Source organism: Trachymyrmex cornetzi, unplaced genomic scaffold, assembly GCF_001594075.2.
Source record: "Trachymyrmex cornetzi isolate Tcor2-1 unplaced genomic scaffold, Tcor1.1 scaffold218, whole genome shotgun sequence".
Taxonomy (NCBI): Eukaryota; Metazoa; Arthropoda; class Insecta; order Hymenoptera; family Formicidae; genus Trachymyrmex; species Trachymyrmex cornetzi.
The window spans coordinates 144,825-160,226 of NW_017296825.1; the positions used below are offsets into that span (position 1 = coordinate 144,825).

Here is a 15,402-nt window from a genome sequence, read left to right on the forward strand (position 1 = left end):
TTGAGCTATAAGACTGTATTGTTAAATATACATATTGATTTAATTGTTTCACACACATGCGCACGCACGCACGCACGTACGCGCGCGTGCGCGCGCGCGTACCACACGTGCGCACACACACACACACATCTATATACATAAATATAATTTATTTTTATATAGAAAGTATAAATTTCCAATTTTAGTTATTTTTTATAGACTATACACTTATTTATTATTTTATTGATATATTCTTAAATAAAAGTAATACTTGTGAATCAGAATGACGACTCCATGCGCTTTAATGCGAACGAATAATCAATTAAGACATGATTATCTCCCCCTGTTTGTTGTATTACAAACTAATTACAATAACTGATTAAAAGTTGGTCAAGAAATCCATTAATAAAGGAGATAAATATAAAACTTGTAGTTTTGAGCACAACAGTTACTTTTACAAAAGAAAAATGTCTCATTCGTCGAACAAATGACAATGTTCGATGATTCAAGGAATCCAAAGCGGCTACCTCCGACAGAGACATAGAATATTCCAGCACGTGCTCTCCTAGAAAGGAAGATCCACATTTGTCCGTGTCCTAAGGTCGCGATAGCAAAATTAAAAAGGCAAGAAAATACTGCGCGGTAATATAGATTCAACAAATATAATTTTGTATGCCAAATAATTTTTTAATTTTCCTAATATGCCCTTCGAGAGATTCTCAAAACTTACAATAATTATATACAGTAATCGCAAAAAATATTCCTACAGAGATTTTTATAAAAAAGTCTTATTTGTAAAATAAACATTAATTAGCAACTTATTAACAATATGTATGTTCTGTCTTAATATGATTAAAAGAGCTTCGCGAAAATAATTGTTCATGATCTTAGAAGCTAAATTTCTCGACTGAATACTTTTTATGGGTTCAATACAATTTGTCAGTTTTGCTCATTATTAAGATAATATATACTTTAACTATTACATCTTTTTAAGTAATATAATTTTGAAAAATGTAAAATCTATTTTATTCTTCATTAATAAACTGTTAATTAATGTGAATTTTTGAAAAACAAAGTTTTTCAAAAAGATATCTTTCCTGTATATTTTGCACTGTTATTATTCTTGACAAGATTGTCAAAATTAGTAATAATGATTAAAATTAATAATTGCTTCTCTCGCGTCATATTGTCAAAGACAAAAAATCAATAATTTATATAAATGTATTAATATGTACATATTTATATAAATGTATATGTATGTATTGATAAATGTTAACATATATTAATATGTATTTATTGCATTTATATATATTAATTATATTACCATATTAGTATACTAATATAGTAATATAATTAATATTTTTGCAAATGATTGATCATTTCTCTTAGCAAAAAAAAAATAGTTAATTTATAAAGAAAAAACTTCAAGTACATATCACTCACGCAAAATGAAACAATAAACTGCGATAATCTATCTTTGTATTGATCGTAATACGCCGAAATTACACTGTTAAATTTAAAATGTCAAATTATACTCAAATTTGAATTATTTATAATCATTTCTACAGGTCTCTCTCTCTCTCTCTCTCTCTCTCTCTCTCTCTCGTCAGTGCTCTTATTCAATGTGTTGTTAATTTAATTAAAACAATAGAATTAAATATTATAATTTAACTCAAGAAATATATTAAATTTGATTCAAATTTAATTTATTAATTAATGAATGCAAACATTAATATGAACTTCATTTCCTTTGAATGTACGAAATTCAACAGAAATGGATTGATTTAACGCACATGAAAGCTAAAAATGTTATTTTTTAACTCAAAGAATTCAGTTACTTTACTGCTTTGATATCTACCAGTGCGCGGCGTATTTAGTTAGCCAGCTATTTATTTTGTTAACCGGTGCTTTAAATTTTCACAACTTTTCTGCAACTTAACTTAATGGCTCAAACGGCTCCACGTTCCCTCGAGAATAGCGCATTGGAAATGAGAAGCTCGTTCATCGCGATTGCGTCGCCAGGATAATTCAAATACTGTCGTTAAATGAGCCCTAATAATGCTAATTCAGGAGATTAACATAATCATTTGTTGTCGTGATCGACAAACGGAAATATTGTGCAACCGGGCTATGCGGAACGATCAGATAATTCCGGATAAATATACAGTTAATCGGCTGTTCAAATGAAAATGTAATATATATATATTCCTCTCGATTTCCGTATTCACCGCAACGTCCGATATTCGAAATGCGTATTTTTTACAGTCCTTATTCATCGCGTATGTTTATTCGAGTCTCTGTTGTTGCAATCACGCCAAATCCAACAACATTTTACGGAGAAGCATTTTCGCCCGCGCAGTAACATGAAAAACATTTACGTTATAGCATATTATATATATATATATATATATATATATATACATATATATATGTATATATATATGTGTGTAGCTTTTCCATCCGTGCGGTTCATGCATCGGTAGACAGTTACTCGTGCGCAAAATAAAATTCGTATAAACAATATCAAAATCATTTTTTCCGCACATATGTTCATATGAAAAAAAAATGGAATATTATCGTAGTCGATGGCTTTAATTGTTGAATTGACAACTACCTATACCGTAAAGTGCGCTAACTTGGAGCAGATGCCTGTAGAATAGTCGACACTCGTGTCAATATCGTGCTTCAATAAGCGAACATCCCACGTGAAAGACATGCAATTGTACCCGGTTATAATTGTACACTTGTATAACAAATGCATTGCTTTGTCTGGCCTATACCTTCAGAAATCCGTGGCGCACTCCCTCTAGAAGATAAATGAAGCGCATCCCTAAGACACAAGCTAAGCCCTCAGACGAGCACGGGAATATCGTGAAGAAGAAATACGCGGATCGAAGTATCGGATAATCTCATCCTCTCGTTGCAATACCTCGCGACGCGCGAGCCACTTTACTCGTAAATAGCGTCCGTCACCCTTAATTAATTTACGTTTGCTTAGCATAAACGTCTCACGCAAGATGTTATACTATAACGATTTAAGATGTTTTTTTTTTCATCATTTAACTTCAGTGAACTAAGTAATTATTTAACATAAAATAAACGTAACGTGTTTGTGACAATATATATTAGCCTTTATAAATATATCGTCATTTAATCGTCGTTTTTAGGTCATATTTAATAAATAAACAATAATTAACATTATATATGTTTATTTACATGCAATTATTGTCTAATTAAAAAAAGTTATTATTCTATTATTTAACATAATTATATAGCTATTTATTTCGGAAAAATAAATTGTATCTTAGCTTACATTACATATTGTAAGATTATGTATATTTTCCGTCATATACATAGTTATACCATTTAATTTTGTCATCATTTAAATATCTATCACATCATTGGTCTATACATAGGACTTCGTTTTTGATATGTGTGACATTTTAATATTATTGACTCAACAGACGTCGACACAACAGACGTTATACTGATAACATCTTGCTATTTGGATCGTTTTCCACTGCTGCAAAAAAGATAAAGCATGGAGAAGGGCATTACATTTGCGGAAAAGGAACGCGTAACTAGACTCGCATCGCTGCGAGCATCTCTCATAGGAGGCTCACGATGCCATTGGATAGACAATGGAGTTGTAAAACGGAACGAGCTCACAATCAGACACAAGAGAAACGTTGTCATCGTTCTTGTTACGGATGCAACAGGACGCAAATGTGTCGTCAAAACCGACTCTGTTCTTCCTCTCGCACAGATACAAACTTATTTTGACTATGCGAGCCATGCACAGAAATAAATAAAAATTACTATTTTAATCAATTTAATTAACTTTAAACATTGAGTTAAATAACTGAAAGCTAAACTTTAAGGTATTTCAATAAAGTAATTTAGTCATAGGTGTAGTCGAGCCCTAACTAGCGACGTCGGGGTACTTTCTTTAATTGTTTAAAACTAATTTTTTAATGTGTGTAATAAGACGATAAGAAGAAAAAGAAACATTTAAATATTTACTGAAATCTGAATTTCAACATAACAACAGGGCGATAGCGTAACTAACCAAAGCATCCAATCATATATAAATATACATAGAGTTTATCTAAAAGGACTACTTGCGGAAGAACTGCAGGCTCTTTTTAATTAGATGTAAAATAATTTATATTATAAATGTTCATATACAATAGAAGTTGGAACAAAATATGTATCACGCTACATAAAAAAAGACAAATATGCTCAATAACAAAGTGTTGAGCATTAATACGAAATCCCCCTCCCCTCCTCACTTCGTCTTATTTTCAAATCCGTACTAGATCAGCTGTGTTAAAGGAAAAATATAACGAATCCTATGAAACGATTGCATTTCCTTTTCTTTTACTCGTTCGTTTCATATATTGTGGATTGGTGTTTCGAAAACTTGGTAACCCTGTGTTCGAAGCACCGTCAGGATACTTTTATTTTTAAGACTGCACCACTGAATTTAATTGATTAAGTATATTTTTTTGTTACTTAATTATTAAAAACGTTTTCTTAAATCAAGATATTTTATTTGTTTATTATAGTCAAATACGGTAATGTTATGTTAACATATATTCGATCTCATAATTCCGATTACGATTTAAACGTTTTTAGAAATGGAAAATATTTTTTCTCTATTTATTTATAATAAATATTATTTTCTTTAATATTTATTATTTTTTATTACTAAAAAATATTTAAAATGTATTTAAACATTTTTTATTCTTTAACCTCAAATCGAATAATTAAAAATGAGTTTGTTGCAACGAAATCAAATTAGAAATCGAACCAAGTATAAATTCTAAGAATGATAGCGATAAATTGGGTATGCTTAGCAATATTGCTCGATGATAACTGCTAAATAAAGGGGCTGTTAGAACGGCCATTGGAGTTACGCATTATTTTTCGCAGCAGGCGCGTGCGATCGATTTATCGGCCGTAACGAAAGTGGAAATAAGGGGAAAAAAATAACAGTTTCCTCCTTGTCTAGGAGACTAAAAGAAAATAACTGAACGGCCGATATATCTTTAGAAAAAGCGGGAAAGCCAGCCAGCATCACGTGACCTTTGCAGAAATCGATACGCTCCCTATTATCTCACGCGACCACATGTCGTTAATGAACCTTTTAATTGCTCGGCATATTTCAAATTCATTCGTTTAACAGAGATGCTTCTCTTTGGTGGAATCCGTGCACACGAAAGTCCGACAATGTGTACCATTGATCGTAATACTCTAGGATTTGTAATACCAAAAGTTCAAATAGAAACGTTTTGTTACTACATTTCTAAATCAAACAAAGAGTTACCCCGTTTATTTGGCAATAAATGCATCTGATTTCGAATGTACGCTCAATATTAAACGAGTTCAATGCTGGATAAAAAAAATAACTCGAATCAAACGGACCACATTTGGCGCTAACTGCGAGATTATTTTATAAAAGAGAGGATCCTGTAGCTTCGGGTCACGATATTTCGAAAGATTTATTTTATAAATTGTAGTTTGTTTCGAAAATTTTCACGTCACTAAAAATTAGATGAGTGTATTACGAAAATTATGGATTCTACATAGATTTTCGAAATGCCGTAACGCTATGCGAATTGAATACCTTGAAAAGCGAAACGCGGTCCCTATTTATGTAGGTTAAAAGCAGCGTGTGTTTTTAAATTAAAGCACGTGCGTACAAACGACACATTAGCCTTTGACATTAAATATATTAATATACAGTAAACGTTTTTGAATTACGTATTTGAACACACCATCCGAAAGAAATTGGAGAATTGTATTTATGCGTCGCCTCCCATCAATTTTTGTGTACTCACAAGTAAACCTACCTTTGTGTGACTCGCCGATTTCATTGAAACTTTGCACATTTGCAGAGTAGGCAAAAATAATAGATACGTATTTTTTTTTATCGGTAATGGTCAACATTAAAGGGGTGAAATCGACCCCCAAAGTTAAGGGTATTAAGGCATCGTCATGATGTTTCACATAAAAGTAATGTACCGATCAACACGAAACTATTACAAATTGTTTTTTATGTTAGATAGTAAAGTTTACATGTCCGACTTTCCATGCACCCTTGTTGCGGGAGGTAAACCACCCTTCTCGTAAGGAATAATTGTTATGACGAATGGGTGACGAAAGTCTATTAACATTTTTATCTATAGTCTGATCTACCTATACAATCTTATTTTATTAAAAAATAAAAAATACCAAAAAATAATAGTGTTCTGCTTTAGCTTTAGTTTTTAGATAGGTAGCTCAGACTATAGATAAAAATGTTAATAGACTTTCGTCACCCATTCGTCATAATAATTATTCCTTACGAGAAGGGTGGTTTACTTCCCGCAACAAGGATGCATGGAAAGTCGGACATGTAAACTTTACTATCTAACATAAAAAACATTTTGTAATAGTTTCGTGTTGATCGGTACATTACTTTTATGTGAAACATCATGACGATGCCCTAATACCCTCTTTGGGGGTCGATTTCGCCCCTTTAATGTTGACCATTGCCGATAAAAAAAAATACGTATCTATTATTTTTGCCTACTCTACAAGTGTGCAAAGTTTCAATGAAATCGGCGAGTCACATAAAGGTAGGTTTACTTGTCAGAGAAAAAGACATAGTGATGGCAATTATAAAAGTGACAATTATACAAGTTTTATATGTAGAATAAATTTATATATATAGTCGAATAAACTATTTACAGTTATTATAACTATAAAATAATTTATCAAACAACATTATATTATATACGTTAGTTGACTCAATTATTTACATTAATTCTACATACAAAACTTGTATAGTTGTCACTACTATATTTTTCTTTGATTGTGATAATCTTACAATTTGAAAAGAAAAGAGAAGAAAAAGTTAACTGATATATCGTGAAATTTGTTCTTCTATGACATAAATTGTATGTTGAAACGACTTTTATTTATTTTTATGAAGAACATCAAAAAATGAAACTTTACGTTTCCAGAAAAAACTCGAAGATAACGAGGTATGCTTTATAGACTTCGGCAACTTCGATAACTTATATGCAATTCCTATTTACATATCCATAATATTAAAGTGGAGCAGAAACGAATGTGATACAGCTACATTAAAGTGAAAATGGAAATAAAACACGACGAATGTTTAAGTCACTAAAATGCTTTCTTCGAGCGCGGTTATATTTAGCCGAAAACTCATGCTTGCTAAAACAACACATTGAATACCTGTTTATCCGGCTCTTTGCCTTTGGCGGTGATGAGTCGATCGCAATAACAGCCTTCCAGCAGAATGACGCCACTGGGTCGTGAGCAAGCCTCATTCTCGTAATAGAATAACAGATTCTGTAACAGACGTCATAGCCACCTATGATAAAGTTCGTTTTTTTTTACAGTGGAAAAAACAAAAAAAAAAATAAGCATCCGTCATATTTGTGTATACTTATGCACGGACACGAAAAATAATGATCATGATATTTATTAAGAATGTTTTGATTATTCAATATCAGAAAGTATCAATGAGACAAACTAAGCTAATATCAGCCAATATCATTGAAAAAATGTTGATGATATCAGCCCGTGAATACGAACTGAAACTAACTGCAAAAAACGAAACAACAAATAATTTGAGTTATAATGATTTTATAGTTTAGAAATTTTAAAATGAACATTTTTTTGCAGTTTTAGATCAATTATTTTTAAACGAGTAAGTACAATACAAATAAACTTTTGCACTACATTTATTATTGTTTGATTAGTATATGTATAAAATTTTAATTTTTAATGTTACTTCTCTAAGGACCCCGCAACAGTTCTTATAATGGAAATGGGGTCCCGGTTAGATTAGCTGATATGATCTAGATTTTGGCTCACTAGTCTCAATGATCATCAGACCGAATAATTAATAGTTTTGAAGTTATGGTAGCTCAAACATTCAAAATTTACCTCCATCGTCAGGCGTAATGTTAGGCACGTGAGATTTAATTTAATGTGTTTCATCTTCTTAAAAATCTTTATTCACACTTTTATTTTTATGTACACACACTTACACACTCGCATACACGAATACACCCATACACACACACACACATGCACGCACACTATTCGGAGTTTTTTCGTAATAGAGACAGGTTCAGAGGACAATCTAGCCGACGAAGGCAAGATCGGAGGATAATCCAACCGATGATTAGCATACTGAAATTCGGACTCTGGTAATTACTTTCACCAGGGCTGAGTAATATTTAAGATAGTTCTGTTTTAAATATGTATTTAAAATAGAAATTGCATTTTGCATTTTCCATTTTAAATAATTTTTGGAAAATCATTTTTATCTTACATTTGAAATGGAATCATGTCTCTCTCTCTCTCTGTCATTTAATCATTTATAAAATAGATAAATGATTTTTCTGTGTTTTCAAAAATTTTCTCTAGAATTATTGGCGCATAAGAAGAACCAAGTTTGAGGGCGGAGGATTTTTTGGTTTTTCAAACAATAACGCTATTCTACCTCCCACTACGAATATCTACGAAAATCTAAAAGTTTCTAAGCTCTTGTTTCAATCTGTGTAGTTTTTTGTAAAAACTTTCCGCCAGGGTGATATACATTTTTTGAAAGTATTTAAAATCCATTTTCAACGAAATTCGAAACCCTGACTACAGTATTATAAATAAAGTATTTCTGAGAGAGACGGGAATATTTTAAATTTTTTAATATTACGGTTTGGAAACGGGACCGTTTATTAGAATAAATCAAATTAATACGAGAAGCGTCGGTTACGGTTAAAATTAGATGTCAAGAGTAATATACATTTTTAGAAATGTATATAATGTTTTATATAAAGCTGGAACATTCATTTTTTATTAAGATTCAATATTTATGAACTGGAATTAATTTTCTCTTTACAGTTTAATTTGCAGTTTATATGAATATTCATACAAATTTTTGGCCAATCATGGGACTTGGTTCTTAATGCGCCAATAATTCTAGAGAAAATTTGAGAAAAATTATTTCTAAGGACAAACAAACCTCACTCTGTATGTCCCATTATAAATATCAACCGTTTCCATTAGAGTACTTAGATCTAAAGCAGTATCCTGATTAGCTCACCGGCTTAAGTTCACGTCTTAAGATTACTGTAACAGAAATTTTGTCTGCGATAGCCCTTAAGCCTATTCTACATAAGACGCAGAACGCAGGTCGCGAAAGTTGAAGTTCACCCAACTTTCTGCGTCCTGTGTTCTGCGTCCTACAATCATATCATAATGAAGATACCTTAGGTTAGTTTCTAGTTTTGCGACCTGCGATCCGCGTTTTGCGGGTCTTATGTAAAATGGGCTTTAGAGCTTTGTCATACCTACTGTGATAGCGTTTCGATAGATAATACGACGCAAGCGATGCGCCACCGCCAGTTCGCTCGAGTGTCGGCGCGCGAATGGTACACGTAATGCTGTGACGTTACGTACGTAAAACGCAGCGCGCCATTACGCCGCGCGATGTAGTCCCTAAACAATTCGAAAGCAGCATGCCAACCGATCCGTTGACTTCAAAATTGTAAAATGTATTGACTGGAAAATTATAAAATAAAATTAAGAATTTCTAAGATCTTGTCTCAATCTATGTAATTTGTCTGTACTTTTTCGTAAAAATTTTTTTTCCGCTAGGAAAAAAAACAAGAAAAATAATTTTGCATTTGAAAACCATTAAAAATACTTTTTTATCCATTTTACATTTAAAATGGATTCGAAAAACCTACTTTACATTTTGGATTTTAAATACACTTTTTTAAATTATTATATTTTACAATTAGTATTTTAAATGGAATAATTATATATTGCATTATATTAATACTGATAAAAACATTCCAAGTAGCACACAGTGCTTACAAAGTATTAACAAAATGCTAAAAAAAGCGCATATAATCGCTTTTGTATTGCTTTACAAGCACTACTGTGCTACTTTCCTCTATTATAAAATGCGATTTTATATAAGAATCAAAATAAATAAAAAATTGAATAACTTTTAAACCAATAAGAATAAGAAAATTGTGCCCAAATTTTACATAGATATTCAGATGTCATAACAGAACAGTCTATGAAATTTTTATATTTTTTAGTATCAGATGTGTGACACATACATATATATATTTAATGTTTCGTGTCTGGATACTTAAACGTGTCATTATGTTTTAAGTTTTGAAATGAAATTAATTATTTGTAATACAATCCACACGTATCTAGAAAATATTTAATTTAAGTCAACCTAAGACTCAATATCATGTAATTTAAATTTCCATTAAATCTTCACCTTGTATAATGTTTCCTTGCGCCGGCCGGAATTTCTGACCACATCCAGACCATTTCCACTGAGGCTGCCTTACTCAAACTCGGCATAAAGCTTTACATGAAGCCGTCCTCCATACTTGCATAGCAAGAAATTTTAGCGAGATGTTCGGGGAGAATACGGTAATTAAAGCTTAACTTATTTAAGGTCGTGTGCATATAACATGTAAAATTTATCTTCACACACATTTCAATTATCTTATAACGCAGTATGTGTTAAATATATTAAATAGAAATTTGTTTTTATCTTTTATTAGAAAAATAATAGCTTGTAATACACGTTTATATGAAACAAACCGGATAGAGAGCAGAAACCTTGGGTCTACGCGTACTAAAATATTGCACAAATTTACCAGCTGCGTTATTAAAAAATAATAAACGTTCGAGTTGCGTTGAATCAAATTACACAACGTATGCGTATGCTGTCGACGCAAGATTTCACGGAATGAATATTGCAATTATATATGCACTCATTTCATAAAGCCAATTATATTCCGGTTAATCCGCAAGATAAAATTCACATTGCTGATACATGATATAATTTCTGAACGATTTTGCTTTTGTTTCTACCTGACAGTATCGATAAGCATCCAGAAATGTTGTAATTGGCAGTTTAAATAGTATTGACAAATAAACAAAGTTTTAATGGTCTGTAATTCGCATACATACCTAATTGCACGAATTTTAGGTCAATTTTGACTCATGCTTGTAAATTAAATTGTTAACTATACACAAAAAAAAATTGACTGGGTAGTTCAGCATAGCTATAACTTGCTGCGAAAGTTCAACATCTATAACTGAGAAGATTTGATGATTGTACAAAGAAATTATGTCTGTATGCTAATTCAACTAATTCTTTGTTACAATGAAAATTGCTGATGTAACAAGTTTTCTTTATTACAGCAGCAAAAGGAGCTAACATGTTTTGTTAAAAATTTGGATTTATGTATTGGATCGATTTTCGTAGAAAGTTATCTTGTTATATTAAAAACTCAAAGAGTAACAGAAAAAAATCATTTTTTAGGGCCTCGATTTTGGAACTAAATTGTGTGCCAAATTTTATGTTATATTGAGACACTGAGAAGTTTGAAATTGAGGTGATAATTATTATCAAAACTGGGAGGGATGTGGAATCAAAGTCCACTATCGAGTTATCATAGGTTTGCAAGATCCGATGTTTTAAGAAGGTTAATCCAGCTGGGTATTAATTGCTCACATCGTTAATTGGCTAATTTAAAATAATATACTCTCATTGGTAAAATAGTTAAAAATTGCTAGAAACCGGCCAATGTGAGTGGTGTGTGCAATTGAATTGTGTGCAAATGCGCCACTCCTGATCCTGCACGATGAAGGCAAGATCGCAGTTGATTCAGCCGAAAAAGGCAAGGTCAACATTACACTTATTATGGTGATTTTGTAAGTCAATTTGTTTTAAATGTAAAAAATGGATTTTCGCATAAACGTAATACGCGCGCGCGCGTAACCCTCCCTCCGTCTATGATAACAATTGTCACCTCAATTTGAAACATCTTTGTAATTAATATCTCATTGTAGGGTATTATTTGGCACATAGTTCAATCCAAAAATTGAGGGCCCAAGAAACGGATGAAAAAAACCATATTTTTTTCAGTCACTCTTTGAGTTATTATTACACAACAAATATGATTATTTATAAATTATAATCGCTAATTTTATATTCAGTTGTATTTTGCTACTACTTTAACGTAGAAAATTTGTCCGTATATTACGGTTGTAAATTTGCTAAATCAGTGAAGTTTTTAGTTGTTTTAATAAATCTTTTTTTTTATATGTGAATTACAAAATAGGATGCTGCGCAATTGCCAGTATAGTACAATTTGCAATGACATTTGTGTATAGTAATAAATGAAACAAAAACTTGCTTCTCAAAGTAAGAAAAGGAAAAGAGAATACCTTGGAGACAAACCTTAGATTAAGTTATTTCAGAAAATGCATGTACGTAATTTGCCGCGCAAAGGGAGAGAGAGAGAGAGAGAGACAGAAAGAACGTCTTATTCCTTTTACCAGTTAACTCGCGTTGTTCGGAAGCACTCTTGCATGAAATGTTACAGCGCTAAAGTGTCTGATCTTCACAGATTCAGAAGATAAATTTATTAAGTTGAATGAGCGCAAGTTACTTCTATTATCCAATGATTTGAAACGTTTCGTCAAGATACTCGACTATCGAGGAAGTTTTGATTCGCAACGAGCGAAGCGAGACTCTACCGTGCGTGATGATATCTCTGTTTGCTTAACGAACTTTCGCAAACAAAAAGATATTCCTTTATTACCTTAGTTGAGATCCTGCTCAAGTAAAAAGAGGCAGGATTGTGCCTGCTCCGTATTTATTTGATCCTATCAAAACGAAAAAAGGGCAACATTTCTCGTATTTAATATTTATTCAAGTCTACTTATTGCTTTCCAATATATGAGCTGTTTCGAACTCGAATAGATAAAGTGGTAAATCCCACGGCACTTTGTAGATTGTTTATCTTTAAAAACTAAAATTAGTTAAACAACGGAATGACAAACTTTTTTGTTTAAAAAGTTGGAACTCATTTGCAATACGATCCCTTAAAAAAAAGAACTAATTAGCGTTCCAACAAACTGTTCAACTATACAGTAACTGATGTATTTTATCAATTACTGATGCAGTATCATCAGTTATTGATAGAACTAATCAGTTAATTGGAACACTAATTAGTTTTTTTTTTCTAAGGGATAACGACTTTTAATAGAATAATTACAAGTTTCATGTCTGCACCGTAATTGAGCGACTTCATGATCGCGAAAGCATATAATGAGAAGATTTACCGCTGGTTTAAAGTATCGCGCAATATTAAAACGGAGAGAGGAGAGAAAGAAGCACGTGCGACTGAATTCTTGGCATAGATGCTCCCAAGCGAAGTATCTGTCGCGAACTATCGAAAGTTCTTCCCTTAATTGTATCAGCAAGTTGGTTAGCCCGAAACGCGCCGTAAGAGTTAATGAGGCTTCATTCCCAAAGTTTGTTAGGCCACGAGTAGACAACATCCCTGTGAGCGAAGAAGTTTCCGCGAATCGCCGATGAAGTCTTATGCAACGTACAAGTTTGCGCAAACTTAGATATTGTCGTTACTTTAATTCAACCACTATATTAATAGTTGAAAATTTTATAAAATTAAAACAATAGGACTAAGAACCAACTCAGGGTAATATTTGAGTAACAATATTATTGTAAGCAAACTTCTACATACATACAGACGTTTCGACCCCTATCGGGTCCTCCTCAATGTTAAAAAATCAATTTAAAAGTTACCGGTAACTACCTAAGATGTTCAATATATAAAATAGGCGCATGATTACTCGCATGTTGGTACTACTAATTATGGCATCAAAACGGCCTAGATTCTCTCGGTTTCATCAGAACTTGTAACTCGTATGTTCTAGATATCAAAATTCATAATCAGTCCAAGATGCCGTGAGCTTGATCTCAAATTTACAATTCAATGGCCCAATAAGAATTACAGCAATAACGTTGAAGTCATCCTTCACACTCTGCTAATAATTCAAAGTCACAAAAATTGCAACTATATAATTGCATATAATGATAACACAGTGATATCGAAAGGATCTTAACACTGTCTAACTCAGAGATTTTGAAAATTTTACATTAAAGTATGATGTCGTTTTTTATTAAAAATGATGCTGACTATGGGCTCGATGATAACTTTGCTATAACTTCCCGCGGCGAGTGAACTTCTTGCGAAGAGTCTTGGCGATTAATCTCGGAGAATTACTAACTGTGTGTCGTTGCGAAGTAATGCTAATAGCAAAGTTTTATTTTCTAGACTGTTAGGGAAGAAACTGTGTATTCCAGAATAATGAAAAGGTAGATTCACATTTAAATTCAGATTCGGGCGTGAGACTCTCACAAATAGGATCATCATAAATTAAATCTCGCCCTGTTCGGTACAGGTATAGGCGACAGTTCATCAACACACAATTCACTGACCTGATAGAGAACGAACCATCGTTGTTGCCACTTGGTGGAGTCAGCTGTCCTTTTGTACAAATATCCTGACAGCGAATGATCGTAATGTGCTTTCTCTGAGAGCATGACCAGTTGGGAATCATTTACTCTCACTGCAACATACACAGGCACATAAACCTTGTAAATAAAGCAATTAAATGCGTACACGAAAAAAAATGGTTTTGTTAAAGTATCAAAAAATTAGGCTAAATACCAATTTAAAACTTTAACTAGATACCAATTAAAAAATAGCTTTATTAGATCATCAAAATAATTATGTAGGAAATTCAAGTATGTCCATTAGAAATCTAATATTGGCCAATTTATTATTGAAAAACAGGAATTAATTATTTATTTGGAGCACTGGCTAAAAGTACTAATAACAATTTTTAATACTTCAAATAATACTTAAATAATACTTTAAATAAATAATTAGTTATTATCTTTCAGAGTAATAAATTGGCCAATATTAGATTTTTGTAAAGGAATGAGCAACGTTGTGTGTAAAAAATTTTGATATTCTATAGCAACTAGCTTGAGCGTTCTATATAATTATTTTGCTGGTCCAACAAAATTATTTTCAGTTTTGTATCTAGCTAAACTTTTAGATAATTCAGTAAAACTTTTTTTCATGTAGCTGTTCAAATTTTAACGTTTATGAAAAAACTCAATACGTGCAATATGTCATCTCGCGAATTTTCTGGATATGTTTGCAAAATTAAATTTGTACAGAGAACAATTCGTTTGCTAGAGGAAAAAAATCTGTTTGCAAATTTTCATGAAAATTTAATATCGGGAGTGTCATCTAAAATATTGCGGGACGCATATAATTAAATTATCTAAATTATCTTGATTAATCGTCACTCTTCGTAATGAATTCGGCAATTCGCGTTTGAAGCGCGTCTACTTTATGTTTTACATCGCTGCTTTTCTGCACTGAGAAACATTTTCCGGGCTTTATCCGTTCAAAAAGTAACAAACAGATATTTCCGATTGATTTTGATCGGATTTATAAGACTATCCGATCAAATTTT

At 32.0% G+C, this 15,402-nt stretch overlaps 1 protein-coding gene across 1 annotated transcript in view; it reads right to left on the bottom strand.

Moving 5' to 3' along the window:
- Nucleotides 1-15,402, bottom strand: part of LOC108760086 (ras-specific guanine nucleotide-releasing factor 2) — an 88,909-nt gene that overhangs the window by 68,917 nt on the left and 4,590 nt on the right. The window contains exons 2-3 of the mRNA XM_018505881.1: nucleotides 14,351-14,481; nucleotides 7,228-7,344 (exon numbers count right to left, since the gene is read on the bottom strand). Of these exons, the coding sequence (XP_018361383.1) occupies nucleotides 7,228-7,344; nucleotides 14,351-14,481 (248 nt within the window). The remainder of the gene's footprint in view (nucleotides 1-7,227; nucleotides 7,345-14,350; nucleotides 14,482-15,402) is intronic.